The sequence below is a fragment of the Protopterus annectens genome, chromosome 8.part0 (genome assembly GCF_019279795.1).
Source record: "Protopterus annectens isolate FY-2018-M chromosome 8.part0, PAN1.0, whole genome shotgun sequence".
In the NCBI taxonomy this organism is placed as follows: domain Eukaryota; kingdom Metazoa; phylum Chordata; order Ceratodontiformes; family Protopteridae; genus Protopterus; species Protopterus annectens.
The window spans coordinates 1,165,287,526-1,165,302,233 of NC_056741.1; the positions used below are offsets into that span (position 1 = coordinate 1,165,287,526).

At 39.7% G+C, this 14,708-nt stretch overlaps 1 protein-coding gene across 1 annotated transcript in view; it reads left to right on the plus strand.

Annotated features, from left to right (window-relative positions):
* Nucleotides 1-14,708, plus strand: part of WDR90 (WD repeat domain 90) — a 1,773,335-nt gene that overhangs the window by 692,433 nt on the left and 1,066,194 nt on the right. Inside the window, exon 16 of the mRNA XM_044079383.1 lies at nucleotides 722-883. Coding sequence (XP_043935318.1) covers nucleotides 722-883 — 162 coding nt within the window. The remainder of the gene's footprint in view (nucleotides 1-721; nucleotides 884-14,708) is intronic.

Consider the following 14,708-nt stretch of genomic DNA (forward strand, 5'->3'; position numbering starts at 1 on the left):
CTTTAGATGGTAAATGGCTCCTCCTCAGGGCCTTGCTTCTACTTTTGATACATTTATCTCACTAGATTTGCTAGCTGGGATATCAGAAGTTTCTTTGAGGTGATTGTTTATATTCTGCCTTCATTGCCTGCATCACAGTTTTTGCAAGGCCTATTAAATATATGTGTATGTGTGTGTATAGTTAATAGACTAATCTGTATTGTGGTTGTTGGTAATGATTTGCTTACTGTGCAGCTAAGGCAGATAGAATATGCCTCTGATCTAAATTCTGTGCTGTCTGTAAATCTGGGATGTGCATGCAGTAGACTGCTTCTGCTGTCTTCTGCATTGCACTGAATGTACTACAGTCCATAGACCGCTATAGCAGAGGAGATCATTCTGGGGGATGACTGGTGAGAGCCACAACATGATAGAAAGGAATCGTATCTAGAACCCTCTGGCTCTTATGTTGACCACACAGCAGACTAGTTAGTGTATTACTCACAAGTCCTGCGCTTCCTAAATATTCTTTTTTTTTTTGTGATGCTTCTATATGGAGTATATAAGATTGAGTTTGATGGGAAACATTATGCTAGTGGGTAGTCTAGACCATTAAGAGATTGGAAAAACAGGATAATCAGTAGAAATTCAGAAAGCTTTTCTAGTCTTCTGTTTTCACAAGTTGTACTAAAGAGGTAACTGAAATACTTTTCTGAAATTATTTTATGTTTGTTCCTTACAGGATGGTGTCCTGTGGCAGAGATAATATCCGCTTGTGGAGAGTACGAAGTGGCTCGTTGCGATCTTGTCCTGTCAACCTAGGCGATTATCATGCAATGGAGTTTACGGATGTAGCATTTGAAGAGGGACATATTCCAGACCAAGATCCTGAAGACCGTACACTGTAAGAAGCAGGCTTACTGTCTTTAATCAGATCCACACGTACTTGTTTTTTTACTCTGTCTGAAAGTGAAGTATGACAGCAACTTTAGAAAGTGTATGCTACATTAAGGGTATGCCATGATCATGGGCTGCATAGTAAACTTAATTGAAGATAAAAAAATCATAGTATTTGATACTGAATAACTGGCTTTGGTGCAATTTGAAAATGTAGGAGTTTGGGAAACTAGTTATGTTGTACGGTTTATTTTTATAGTTAGTGCTGCAACCTTTTTTATTTGAAAACAAAGAATATATTTCAGATTCCACAGAAAAACTAAAACTAAGTATCAAATGCAGTTAATTTTTCACAACAAGCTTTTGTATCACTGTAGAATTAACAATGTCATTTTTTTCTGTTATCACATATTCATATACGAATGAAAGGTTTAACATTTAAATAATGGGGTTAACACTTTCTCTTACAGTGCATGTCATTAGTAACTTATTCTGTAGACCAGTTTAAAACTGAACATTTACTTACAAGCCAGTGCCTCACAACTCCCTTTCTCCATTCCCGAAACTATATACGAGTGCTGTAACTTTTGTTTTTCCTTCATTTATTTTCCATAATGAAATCTGTTGAAATGTTCTTAAGTCAATTAGGTGCATTATTTTCCATCATGAAACCTGTTGAAATGTTCTTAAGTCAGTTAGGTGCACTATGTCTGACTGAAGATTAGCTAACTGTAATGTCACATCAGTGAATAAAACTAATTTCTGTTGTCCTTGCCATTCAAACCCTGATATTTGTTGTCCATGCCATTCAAACCCAGATGTCTGTGACTTCCTAACTTACTCTGCTAATGGTTCTAAATATGTTGCAGGGAGGAGTGGTGAGATGGGCATCCTGCTTGGATCTCCTACCTGAAGCGTACATGACTAATACCATACCTCCCATTTGTAAACACCTTAAAATTTCTGGGGAATACAGATTTCTCCAAAGAAACCTCTGTATACTCCCAGCAAATCCTACTGAATGTTTTTCAACACTGAGATTCATTAGTAACAAAGATTTTCTCTTCTGTTTTAGAATCGTAATCCTCCTGTACTGTCATCATCTTAACATAATCAAATGTCCCCCAACTTACTAAAAAGTCACATTAGTCTAAATTTTCAGTCTTGGCAATATTTTAAGACCCATTGGCTGTAATTCTTATGAGCAGTTTGTAATCATGATGTAAATTTGAGTATGTAAAATACAGGGTTTGTCTGGTCTTTTCCTCCTTTCAGGAATAACACTACATCTGTTTTTTCATGATTCTAGTATATCCCAGGCTTTCATTATGATTAAATAATGTGTGATAAATACTAATGATTTGCCTTCTCATTTTCCACACCTCAGCTGGAATTCTGTCATCCCCTGAGATTTCCCTTTTTGATGGTTATACTTTTATGGTGTCACATCCTGAATATCTTTTGACACTGATATCTTGTCTCCTCATCTGTTAGCCTTGGTACTTTTATTTCCTATATTAACTCTCTTATAAGCAGCTCTCTTTCCTTATCTGTGTTCTCCTCCTGCTTTCCCAAATTTCCTTTGACTTCCTACACACTGAATCTTTAAGTTCTGTTTTTACCTCTTCACATTTTTCAACAATTTCTAATAAAGGTTGTATCCTTTTTTCAACCCAATTTTTAAAAGCAGCACTTTTCATTAAGCACATATGGATGCCCCACAGGGAAGCAGTAGTGTCTCTCCTTTTCCTCCCTTCTTGTCTTGTGAGCTTGATTTGAAATGGTGTGTGTGTGTGTGTGTGTGTGTGTGTGTGTGTGTGTGTGTGTGTGTGTGTGTGTGTGTGTGTGTGTGTGTGTGTATGTAAATATATATATATATATATATATATACATATATATATATATACATATACATATATATATATATACATATATATATATATATATATATATATATATATATATATATGTATATAGATATATATATTTATATAGATATATATATATGTGTGTGTGTATATGTATATGTATATATATATATATATATATATATATATATATATATATATATATATATGTATATACACACACACACACACACACATTCACTACGAAATTTCGAAATCCCAAAATCTCGAGTTTCAGAATATCGAGATCTTGGAATCTCGAAATTGTGAACCCTACCAAAACACCACCCAACACACTAAAACGTGTATGCAGGGGGGCTGCGCCCCACACACTCCCTGCAACTTAAATATACCAACTCCAAGATTGTACTACAGTGAGGACAAGGGAAATCTTCCGCCATGCTGTATGCCTGTCTCCTTTCAGGATTATGAAGTTTTGAAACTTCGAACATATGATCCTCGATCATATGAAATTCGAAGTTTTGAGCTTCGAAATTCTGAACGGAACCCATGCACACACAAATATATGTGTGTGTGTGTGTGTGTGTGTGTATATATATATATATATATATATATATATATATATATATATATATATAAATCTGCATAAAAATGTATGTATGCATTTTGTCAATCCTTGAACCATCTATTTTATTTTATTTGGGAGGGAAATATTTATAGCACCTTTTTCCCTAAAATCTGTACTGCATTTTCCATGCCACATATTCTCATATATTTTTTAAGTGTCTACCTTCTCTACTTATATAAGATTTCCTGGCTGATGGAGACATTTCTTTTGTCACATCCAAACTTCCAGCAACTATCCACACAAGTCAACCCTTGTTGGGAACTAAAACATTTCACTTAGTTTCTCTTGTTTGCTTTCAGTCAAATATAGGTACTGGGAAATTTAAGCTGGTTTCACCAGTAACCTCTAATCAGTCCATGTCTTCCGCATAGATCTGTCCTGTCCTTAATCACTGGTGACTGTTAATGCAATCACACTTTTTTTTTATCCCCCTGGAAGCTTGCCAAGTATCCTTCCCTAAAGCCCACCTTTAAAGGGTTGTTATGTTCCTGCGTAATTGGTTTTCCTGTAACATCACTGTATATGTTAGCACTGTGCTCATTTTCCTGGAATTCCTATCAGACCTCTCAGTGGTGCCATCTAGACTAAAAGTCCTTTGTGTCATCTGACTAAAAGAATGTTACTAAAATTTACCTTTAATCTCATTAAGACTTTATTATAACTGTATGGTAGACTGTTTTCTATACACAAAATGTATTTTTTGTCTATGTGCCTATTGTGACATCCCCTCTCTGAGACAGTAATCAAGGAAACTAAATCCTCATCACTGGCACTGGAGAGGGATGTTCACTTGGAACAAAAATAGATGCACACAATATTTCCAGAATCAGCTTCCCTTAAGAGCACACAGGGGACACAGTCAGTCCAGGGGCTGTGTTTTTTTCTCTCTCTCTCTCTCTCTCTCACATGCACTCTTTGAGATTTGATTTACACACTCACTCACTCACCCACCTAGGAAAGGCTGGCACAGATTACTATCTATGCCGCCTCCTGCCTAGTGTATAAGGTTGTTACACTGCCACCAGCTACTCTAAGGCTCTTAGAAAGGTAATGCATTTGAGTACTCTGTCTCTCTCTGTCTCTCTTTCGGCTTTTCCCGGTTAGGGGTTAAAATATTCTCTAAAGGACCAACCACTATGAAAAGTTTAAATATATTTAATAGTAAATAATAAAAGAACATGAAAATGTAAACATCTATTTACAGTAAATGCCAGAGTTTCAGTCACAGGAAATATTAATATAGCAGAGACAAATAGATTCATAGAGATAACAGAAAAACAGTATTTAACTAATCTCACTATATTTTCCTGACTAATCTGAAGAATTACTGTTCCCTGGGCACTTACTAGAGTAAGGCAAGATGAAGTAGGTGAGGGGTCCTTTTTTGTCAGGTTCCAAAAACACACTACTCTGAGACTTCAGTCTAGTGTTAAAACATCATTTTTGTCCTGGATTACAGAATGACATCACATACCTCTGGATGTCTGACTTTGGTTCCCATGCTACCCCCCCTTTACTAGACACTGCCAGGATTTAGCACGTGTGTGTCAGTAATACACACACACACACACACACACACACACACACACACAGTTTTGCTAAGATCTGTTGCAGTTTCAGGCAGTCATAAAAATATTTAAACACTTCCACCCTTCCAAGGTAGCAATTAGTTCCCTGCTAGAGACAATACAGCTGGATTCCTAGTCCTTGTTTTCCCAAACATTTTGTCTCTGGCTGCAGTCAGAACTGTAAGATACAATCTTTATGGCCTACCAGGTAATTTAATTTCAAACTGTTTTTCAAAGTTAGCTGGACTGAGATCAACCTCTTCTTTTCCAGTATCCTCTGTCACAATATTAATTTCAGCCATTCTAGTACAGTCTGACATACAGGTGTATTTCTTTGCTGTCCAGAGGCTTAGGACATATGCCACAACAGACTCCTTGTGGGATTCACAGACACCCTCCCACTCATCATGAATCAAATCTAAAGGCTCCTTCACCCCTGTGCTTATACAGTAACTCAAAGGGTAAAAACCTGTGGATTCCTGGGAACCTGTCTGTATGCAAACAGCAGATGGGGCAAATATTTATCCCACACTCTCTTATGCTGGTCTGCAAATGCCCGTAGCATGGTCTTTAGTGAAGAGATTAATTTCTCAACAGGACCATTAATCTGGAGGTGATAGGGGTGGTTAAGAGCTTCACCCCATAGCACTCCCACAGACAAGCCAGCAGGCCTGACATGAAATTGGCACCTCTGTCAGTCAGTATTTCTCTTGGGAAACCTAACTTGATAAAAATCTCTAACAAAGCATTTGCCATGTTTTCTGCCTCTATGGAGGACAGAGCCACCACCTCAGGGTATCTAGTAGCATATTCTACTACCACCAGGATATACTTTTTCCCTGTGGAACTTGGGATACTCAGAGGCACCACAATATCCATAGCTACCCTCTGAAACTGCTCCTCCGTCACAGGCAAAAGCATCAAAGGAGCTTTGACCTTGTTTCCTGCCTCGCCTACTTTTTGGCACTGTAGTACACTTTTACATTCCTTGCAATCCCAGGCCATTGAAAGTTCTATGTAATACGTCTCTTGGTACACCTTATGCCCATATGACCTGCAAAAGGAATGTCATGAGTTTTGGCTAGAAGTGCCAGAAAGTAGGCTCTAGCACTATCAGCTACTATATTACCTCACCTTCTAGCCCTCCCTCAGGGGTCCACACTCTATACAGTATACAGACTCCCCTTTTCCTTGAGAATCAGGTTCCTCCCTAACTGCCTCCCTCAAGCCTCTTAATGTAGGGTCCGAGAGCAGAGCCTGTCTCAACTTTATCTTTGCAACCTTTCCCAGCTCCCTTTCTACAGGAAGCCTGGTATCCTCTGACAAAGGTGTCTCACTGTCAGCCTGGGTACTACCACTCACCTCTGCTCTTGCAGTCACTCTATGCAAGGGATAATCAGTGACTCCCAGCAGCTGTGGCTCACCTTCAGGTCACTGCTACACTGGGTAGCTTCCTCTCTGAAATAACCACCTCACCAGCCCTGGCTTCAGGTGTGGGGTCTGTCTGGGTCTCCCCCAGGATACCAGACCCACATGCCTGTCTCCAAGCCTGACTGTGTGTAACTGCATGCACACAAGGTACTGTATTATCAAAATCATTCCCTATCAAGACATCTGCAGGGATAGCCTCAAACACACTTATATGCTTCCTTCCTTCCTTTTCCACCCTCCCAGTTAAAGTGAACCCTGGCCAGAGGTATTTGGCATGGGGTCCCTCCTAAAGTTCTGACTGGAGTGGACTGCTCAAGCACATACTGCTAATCTTTAACCACTGCAGGCTTCACAGTGGTTATGTCAGAAGCTATGTGTGTCTTAACAGTGGCTTGTTTACCATCCATTAAGATCGGATATAGTTTGGTACCCCCTTCAAAAGTGGTGACCTGACACCCACTCACCCATCTATGAAAATAAGTGCTTAATTCAGTAATATAATCACATACACTATCATCTGCCTTGCGTCTGTGCTCACAATACTTAGTTCTGTAAGCTTCAGGTGTTAACTTGAAACAGTCTAGTTAACAGTGTTTTACTCTGTCTTAGTTTAAACAATCAATATCAGACAATTTAGAATCAGCAGTTACAGCTTTACCATGGAGTAAGGGGGTCAGGAACCGTACCCAGAACCCTGGTGAACATAATACCATTTACATACCCATTGAAATATATGAATAAAACTATCAAAATTATCATCCTCTGTAAATTGTGGAAGAAATTTACTGACCTTTATTGCTTCTGGAGTTTGGTTATTCCCTTCCTCATCTCCATGACCCTGGCAAAGAGTCAGCATCTCCCTCTCATGTTGACACTGCTTCTCATTTTCTTCAGCCTTCAAATGCCACAGTCTCTTTCTGCTGATTATAATTCCAAATATTTGGCCTGCAGTTTAAGTCTCTGTAACTCCAGACAGGATTTTAAGTCCTCTAAGGAAAAGGTGAACTGTCCTGATTCTGAGGGGTGCAAATTCCCATCACCAGACTGATTATCCTCCTGGTTACTGGTCTGAGCTGCAGCTAAGGCTGAAATAATTTCTTCTTTAGTCAGGTTGGCATGTACCAGTCCTTTAGCTTCACACATCTTGGCCAACTGGTTCTTTGTCAGCTTGCCATAATCCTCTGCTGACATCTTTGCCTGCTTTTCTTGACTAAACTAAACTAACAAAAAATAAATAAAGCTGTTGTGGTAATGAAACTTTGAATGTTTACTTTGTGGCTGCTGAGCGTGCACATACCTTCAGTGACAACTGCCTGCAGGCTGCACAAGTTCAGTGAATATCCACACCACTGCTCTCCAATATCTGATGCCCCATCTGTGGGCCAGTAATCAAGCAGCCTGAATCCTCACCACTGACAGTGGTGAGGGAGGCTCACTTGGATCAAAAATAGATACAGTATTTCCAGATGCAGCTCTCTGCATCAAGAACAGTTTCCCTTAAGAGCACACAGGGAACACACTCAGTCCAGGGACTGGTTTCTCTCTCTTTCTATGCTCCCAATAAGACTCCCAAATGCACATCTGTAGAGCTGAGTCCTCATCAGAGTGTCCAAGCAAAGTCCTCCACCACCCTCTGTGTGAAACCAGTGCTTTTTGTCACTGTTGCAATGCTGTGACACACACTATTTGAGATTTGATGACCTGGGAAAAGCTGGCACAGATATACTAGCTATGCCCCCAGACTATAAGGTAATTACACTGCCTGCAGACACTTCAAAGCAAGCTCCTCTGAGGTTCTAACTAAGGTACCCAATTATACTGAGTGAAATTACTATTAATACCAATTATAGTTTTTGACCAATGCAGTAAGGCTTTCAGGAGTGGCCAGAGTCATCAAATAGATGTGAGTACTCCCAAAGGGTAAAATATTCTCTAAAGGACTAGCCACAAAGAAAAGTTTAAATATATTTAATAATAATAATAATAATAATAATAATAATAATAATAAAAGTACATGAACATATGGAATATCTATTTATAAAAAACACCAGAGTTTCAGTCACAAGAAATATTAATATAACACAGAGAAATAGATTGACACAGATAAAGAAAAACAGTATTTAACTAATCTCACTGTATTTTCCTGACTGACTGGTCACTTACTAGAGCAAGGCAAGATGACGTAGGTAAGGGGTCCTTCTTTGTCATGTTCCAAAAACAGACTGCTCTGAGACTTCATTCTCATCTAGTGTTAAAACATAATTTTTGTCCTGGATTACGGAATGACATCACATACATCTTGTCATCTGACTTTGGTTTCCCTACTTACCCCCCTTTACTAGAAGCTGCCAAGATTTAGCACATGTCTCAGTAATACACACACACACACACACACACACACACACACACACACACACACACACACACACACACACACACACACACACACACACACAGCTTTGCAAAGATCTGTTGCAGCTTCTGGAAGTCATAAACCATTTCAACACTTCCACCCTTCCAGGGTAGCAATTAGTTCCCTGCTAGAGACAATACAGCTGAATTTCTAGTCCTTGTTTTCCCAGGCATTTTGTCTCTGGCTCTAATCAGAACTGTAAAATGCAGTCTTTATGGCTTATCAGGTAAGTTTAATTTCAAACTATTTTTCAAAGTTAGCTGGATTGAGATCAGCCTCTTCTCTTCCAGTATCCTCTGTTACAATACTAATTTTAACAGTTATAATACAATCTGCCGTACAGGTTTATTTCTTTGCTCTCCAGCAGGACACACTGTTGGTACATTTTAACACAAGCAGTTTTACAAGTACATTTTTTCAACACAAGCATATGTACAAATCAGTTTTATATACAAATTACATACAATTCTTTGCAAAACTCCAGCTAGCTATGCTGGCATGCATTACACATCCACAGCCCTACTTCTCCTGGCATAGCTGGGAATACCTGAGATTGTCACACCCATATTTTTGCCTTTTACATTGTGCCTTTTAATATTCTGTTCTTAAAAATCCACAAAACCCTATATCCAATTCAACCACAACAAACTTTGGAAAAACATTTCTCATGCCAAGGTATAAGCTATTGATCTTATCAGGCATTTCCCTTAATAGACTGAACACTCAGATCAAAACAAGGTGTACTATGCATTAAGCCAGCACTGTGGTTTAGAAGGTTAAAGCCCTGACCTAACCAGAGCAGGTAGTTGTTTGATTAGCAGCTTGGGGGCCTGTAGGAACTGACCAGAGAGGATGAGAGAGAGTGGTTGCTGTTGGTCACCCACTTGCAGTGACAGGGGAAGGTGGCCTTGGCTTGCCGCAAGGGTGGAACCAATCGGGAGCACAAGGTGTTAAACAGCCAATGGAGCTTGAACATTGGCTATCAGACTGCAGTCACTCTAAAAGCTCATTAGACTCTGCATGCAGAAACATGCTTTCCTTTGGGGGACAGCAGTAGTGGAGTTCAGAGGAGCTGCTGTAGGGTACTCTTACAAGGAAAGGTGAGGCTACCCTCAGGATCAGCAAGCTACTCTACTTCCTACCAACTGACTTTCTCAAGAGAATGGAGTTTTGATCAGGGTTCCCCTTCATTAATTAATTGGAAGTAGTCCTCTTGCCTAGCCATGGGAATGTCCACCTTCTGTCTCCCTAGAATGAATTGGGTGATTGGGTAAGATCCTGGGGGAACAAAAAAAATTTGTGGCAAACGTTTTATTTTAAATTTTGTTACTGCATTTCACCATAATCTAATCTACTTACTTTACTTGGTCTGCTACTTTGTTTTCTTGGATTAACATTGCCTTGTAGCCATTGATTTTTTCAGCATTTCTTTCCAAGTGTGCCTTGCATTCTTCTGTCATTGTCTTGTCTGACCAAGCTTTTAGTTTGTCAAAGTAATGCACTGAGAGCTGACATCTTTTTGGTGAGGAAGTGCTGAGGTCTGTCAAGCTGGTTTAGATGCTTAGTGAGCTACGTGCTGTGATGGGCCTTTAAAGAATGAATAAAGTGGGATTATACCTTCTTTTGCCTTGAGGAGACTGCATGAAGAATATGCTGTGCAAGGCAGAAGGGTTTTCTTAACATCACAGCGACGTGTTGATCAAAGGAGAATCTCTTATCAACATATGCACCCAAGTCTCTGATGGGTATATTGCATTTATGTGTAATGTTATCTATGTTGTAAGCAGTAGTGATGATGGATTTGCCAAGAGATGCTATGCTGTATTTCTTGGTGTTGTGTATAAGCCCATAATTAATATACCATGCATTTGTTTGGTCCAGCAGTAGATGGAGAATTTGATTATCAGAATGAGATTTGATAACTGTCCCCAGTTCGTAATCATCTGCAAGCTTTGTTAGCCAAAGTCCATTTATCAGCTCTTGTTTCATAGAAACATGTGCCAAACAGGAGGGTACTCAGGACAGAGCCCTGTGGACCCCGCAAGTGACAGTATTCTGTCCAGAACAAACTCCTCCAACTTTAATGATATGGGTTGTGCTAGACAGCCAACCACAGTGTGTGAATTAAGTAGTGGTGGTGGACTGGTTTAATTCACTTTGGAGGATTCTTCATTTGTTCTGGTTGGGCCAGTGATTTCATTTTAGAAGGACAGTTACCAATCCAGCAAACTGTGTATGAGCTAATGTTACGTTGGGAGAGTTTGTCAATAATTCCTGCTTGGTGGATTGAGGCAAAGAGCTTGGTAATATCTAGATAAGCAGTGCATAGTGTATGCCCCTTATCCAGTAACCCCTCTAAAGGACTCAACTAGGTTGGGCAGGCAAGATCTGCCTTTTACAAAGCTGTAATGTCTAGCCAGGAATATAAAGTCACTTATTTCATTGTTTGTTTTTTTCAGCTTGAATACATTTCAAAGCCTTGCAAGTAATACTAGTGAGACTAATATAACTACAATTTCCAGGATCAGTAGAGAGACCATCTTTATCCAAGGGCACCACAGTTACCATTCTTCACTCCACTCCTCAGGGACATTCAGTGGAGAGACATAGGTTGAAGAGCTGATGCAGAGTTTTAATAAGTGGGACTTTACACTTCTCAACAGGCATCACACTTTTAGGTTCACATTTTCAAGTCCTTTCACTTCTAGAATACTAGTAACTAGTTCATTTTCATACCTCTTTTAAGTAGCACACAAATTCTTTTGAACACTTATTTTTATATTTACATATTTTGGTGAAATCTCCTTTTCTAGCACAGATTCTGCAGCCTTGAGTACGAGTTAGTGCTGTTTATCATGCTTATAACCACATCAGTTCCAGGCAGTTGCGCAAATAGTTTTTTTTTCTGGATTCCATTTCTGTTGCACTACTTTATCACATGGTTGTCTTTTACATACCCATTACTATTACAGCAAATCCTGCCTTTTGCCAATTAATTATTTTAACTGTGCATTAATAATTTTTTTTCATTGTTTCTTATACCACAAGTTATTCTGTTTGTTATAAAGTGATCTTGCAATTCTCCAGATTCAGTCTTTGGCTATTTTCTTCATTTATTGTATTTTCCTTCAACGGTTAGTCCCACTAGGCTAGTAGCCTGTTTTCTGGGGAGACCCATGGTGGCATTTATACTATTGGGGAAATTAGTCAGGGCATCAAGAAACTTCCCCCTACTGATCATCATTGTAAGTAGGAGCCATTTCACAATTTCACATGAGCACTTCTGTTTCTGTTCCAGCTGCATGCATTCTCCTGCTTCAGTATTGGCTTTCTATTCCATTTCTGTCATCACTACATTGACTCCTTCTCTCTTAGTCTGCCTCCCTGTTTCTCTGAGTTAACTCTGCAGCTGGAAACGGGAAGTGGGAGGGTTGCAGGGTGATGGTGATGTAGACTGAGCAAGAAAATGAAGAAGACGTTTCCCATGAGGACATTCTGGAGAAAATACAAAAGGATGATGCAGAGACAATCCTGAAGAATGCTGGTGAGATGGAAGAGAAAACATATGCAGAGAAAGTAAAATAAGGCGAAAGATGAGTAGCAGAAAAGAAAAAGGCAGAAGAAAATGAAAAATTGAAGTATGTAGTAAGGATGCAAAGGAAAAAGAAAAGAAATGGACAGGTATGAAGTGTGGGACAATTTGAATAGCTCCTACTGGTATAAAAGCACATGAGGTAAGAGCACTTAACAAAGAAACATATTGCGACATATCTGAGACTGTCTTTTCGATGGAAATTTTTCTTGGAGACTATGAAAAAAGGGATTGTAACCCATAAAATCTGTATGTAATGAAACCATTTAAAAGGGAAACAAACAAAATGTATGTACAGTTTTGAACAGAGACGCAAAAAGACTTTGGAAGGCATTTGAAGTCTTTGTGTAAAGACGTACTGGACATTGCAAAACTTTATTGTAAAACGAGTATGGACTGGCTGATGGGATTGTAATATTGTGCTAAAAATAGAAAGAAAAAAATTATACATATACCAAGCTTGATAAATGTGAAGGGGAAGAAGGGTATTGTAAAATACTTGGTATAAACCAAAAACATGATGTGATGTTGTCAATCTCACCTTTATTCTCACTTTTGGGTTGGACCCAATGAGTCGGATCCATCTCGGCCATTTCTCTAGCTCAAGGCCTTCAGCAAAGCTGGTGGGCCTCATTCTTTACCCACAATGCAACCCCGTAATTACCTCAGATCTCATTTGCTGTGCAAAAAAGAGGTTGAACAGCATAGCTCTAGGCTAAGTACTTGGTTTTTGTCTACATTAAATTTGTATAATATTATCGTTTCCATTTTTCTACAAATACCTAAACCAAATATATTTCTTTACCTAGCTAAACTAGATTTACTTCTTTATCCAGCTCTTTCCCTTACCTGACATGCATTTTAGTTAGAGGGCGTCTAAGGAATGGCCATTTTTATTTAGAGGATGTTCCTTTCTTCTTTCTTATAAAAAAGTAAAAAAAAAAAAAAAAAAAAAAGTAGCATATACTTTCCTTTGTTTATATTCTAAAATTACAGTTGAGGTGTAATTAAGTGTGTGTCTTTGTCTGTATGTTTTGCTGTGCCAGATTTGGGAGTAACTCTTCGTTTTATGCCTTTTACCTCTCTCTTCCTTAGTTATATCGCAGAAACAAGAAGGTAAGCCCTTGGGCTTCAAAAAGTGTGAAAAATGCTTTAAGAAGATTCCCCTTAGTGATTCACACATCTTATGTGTGTATTGTTTGGGGCTTCTTCATCTGCAACAGTCTTGTTTCATTTGCCACAGTTTCAACCAGCGGGCATTAATGGAATGTAAAAACTTATTTTGAAGGGCCTTTTGAAGTTGCCTTTCTCTGAGGTTATATCTCCCGAATCTTCTGACAAACCTACCAAAAGACCTTCCTCGGAGCTAAGATCCTCATCTGAGCTGAAGCAGAAGACTCCAAAGTTAACAGATCCGAAGGCTCCATTGGAGCAGACATCTCCTCTTGGTTCCAAAATTTCCTTGGAGCAGGGAATATTTGCGCTGACTGCTACAACAGAGCATAGACATAGGATACGATCTCCCTCTGTTGAAAAGATTTCTTCTTGGCTCCCGTCTCCACTACTAGCTAGCTCAAGGTCACCTGTTCTGTCCTGTAGGTTGACCAGGAGTTAATCTGATGAAGACGTGGATAGGGTCATAGAGAGACTTCTGAAGACACCTGCTTTGGCTCAACTACTGTTAGATCTGAGCCCAAAGAAATCGGGTCAGACTCAAACCCCCTCTTCTGTTCCAATTCCTCCTCCAATCTGTCCCTCAGCTTCGGAGCCAGAAGATTCCGATATCCGAGTTGTGTTGGTGTCGGATCCATGGCCCGTACCTTCCTTGGATCCATTATCTGCCCCCAGTGTCTCTATGCCTTTGGAGCAGGAGACCTCTAGGAGCCGACACTCCCTTGTTCGGTCTGTGGAGATCTTTCAGATGTCATGGGATCCGACTATGCCTCTGGGGGCCACGGCACAAGTGAGTTTGGCTCCTACCTCTGCTTTGGAGCTGCTGTCTTCTGCTCTGGAGATTCTTTCAGCTCCGACAACTTGTTTGTCGGATCTTGGGAGTACTTCAGAGTGGGGAGGGACTGCCATTGAGGCAGTGAGGACTTTGACTACTTCACAGTCTGAGACACGATTTACTTTGGGTCTTCCTCTTCAGCCGGGGTGTCTTTGTCTTCTCAAGTGCCTTCTCCACAGGTCTGCAGAGATGTTAGGCCTCCGGATGTACCTCCAGGATACTGCCCCATCTTCCGAAACCTCTCCAGAATATCCCACTGAAGAGGTCCCACAGAAGAGGACATGCAATCTTGACTCCCCGCAGGAGTCTATCACACCTGACACC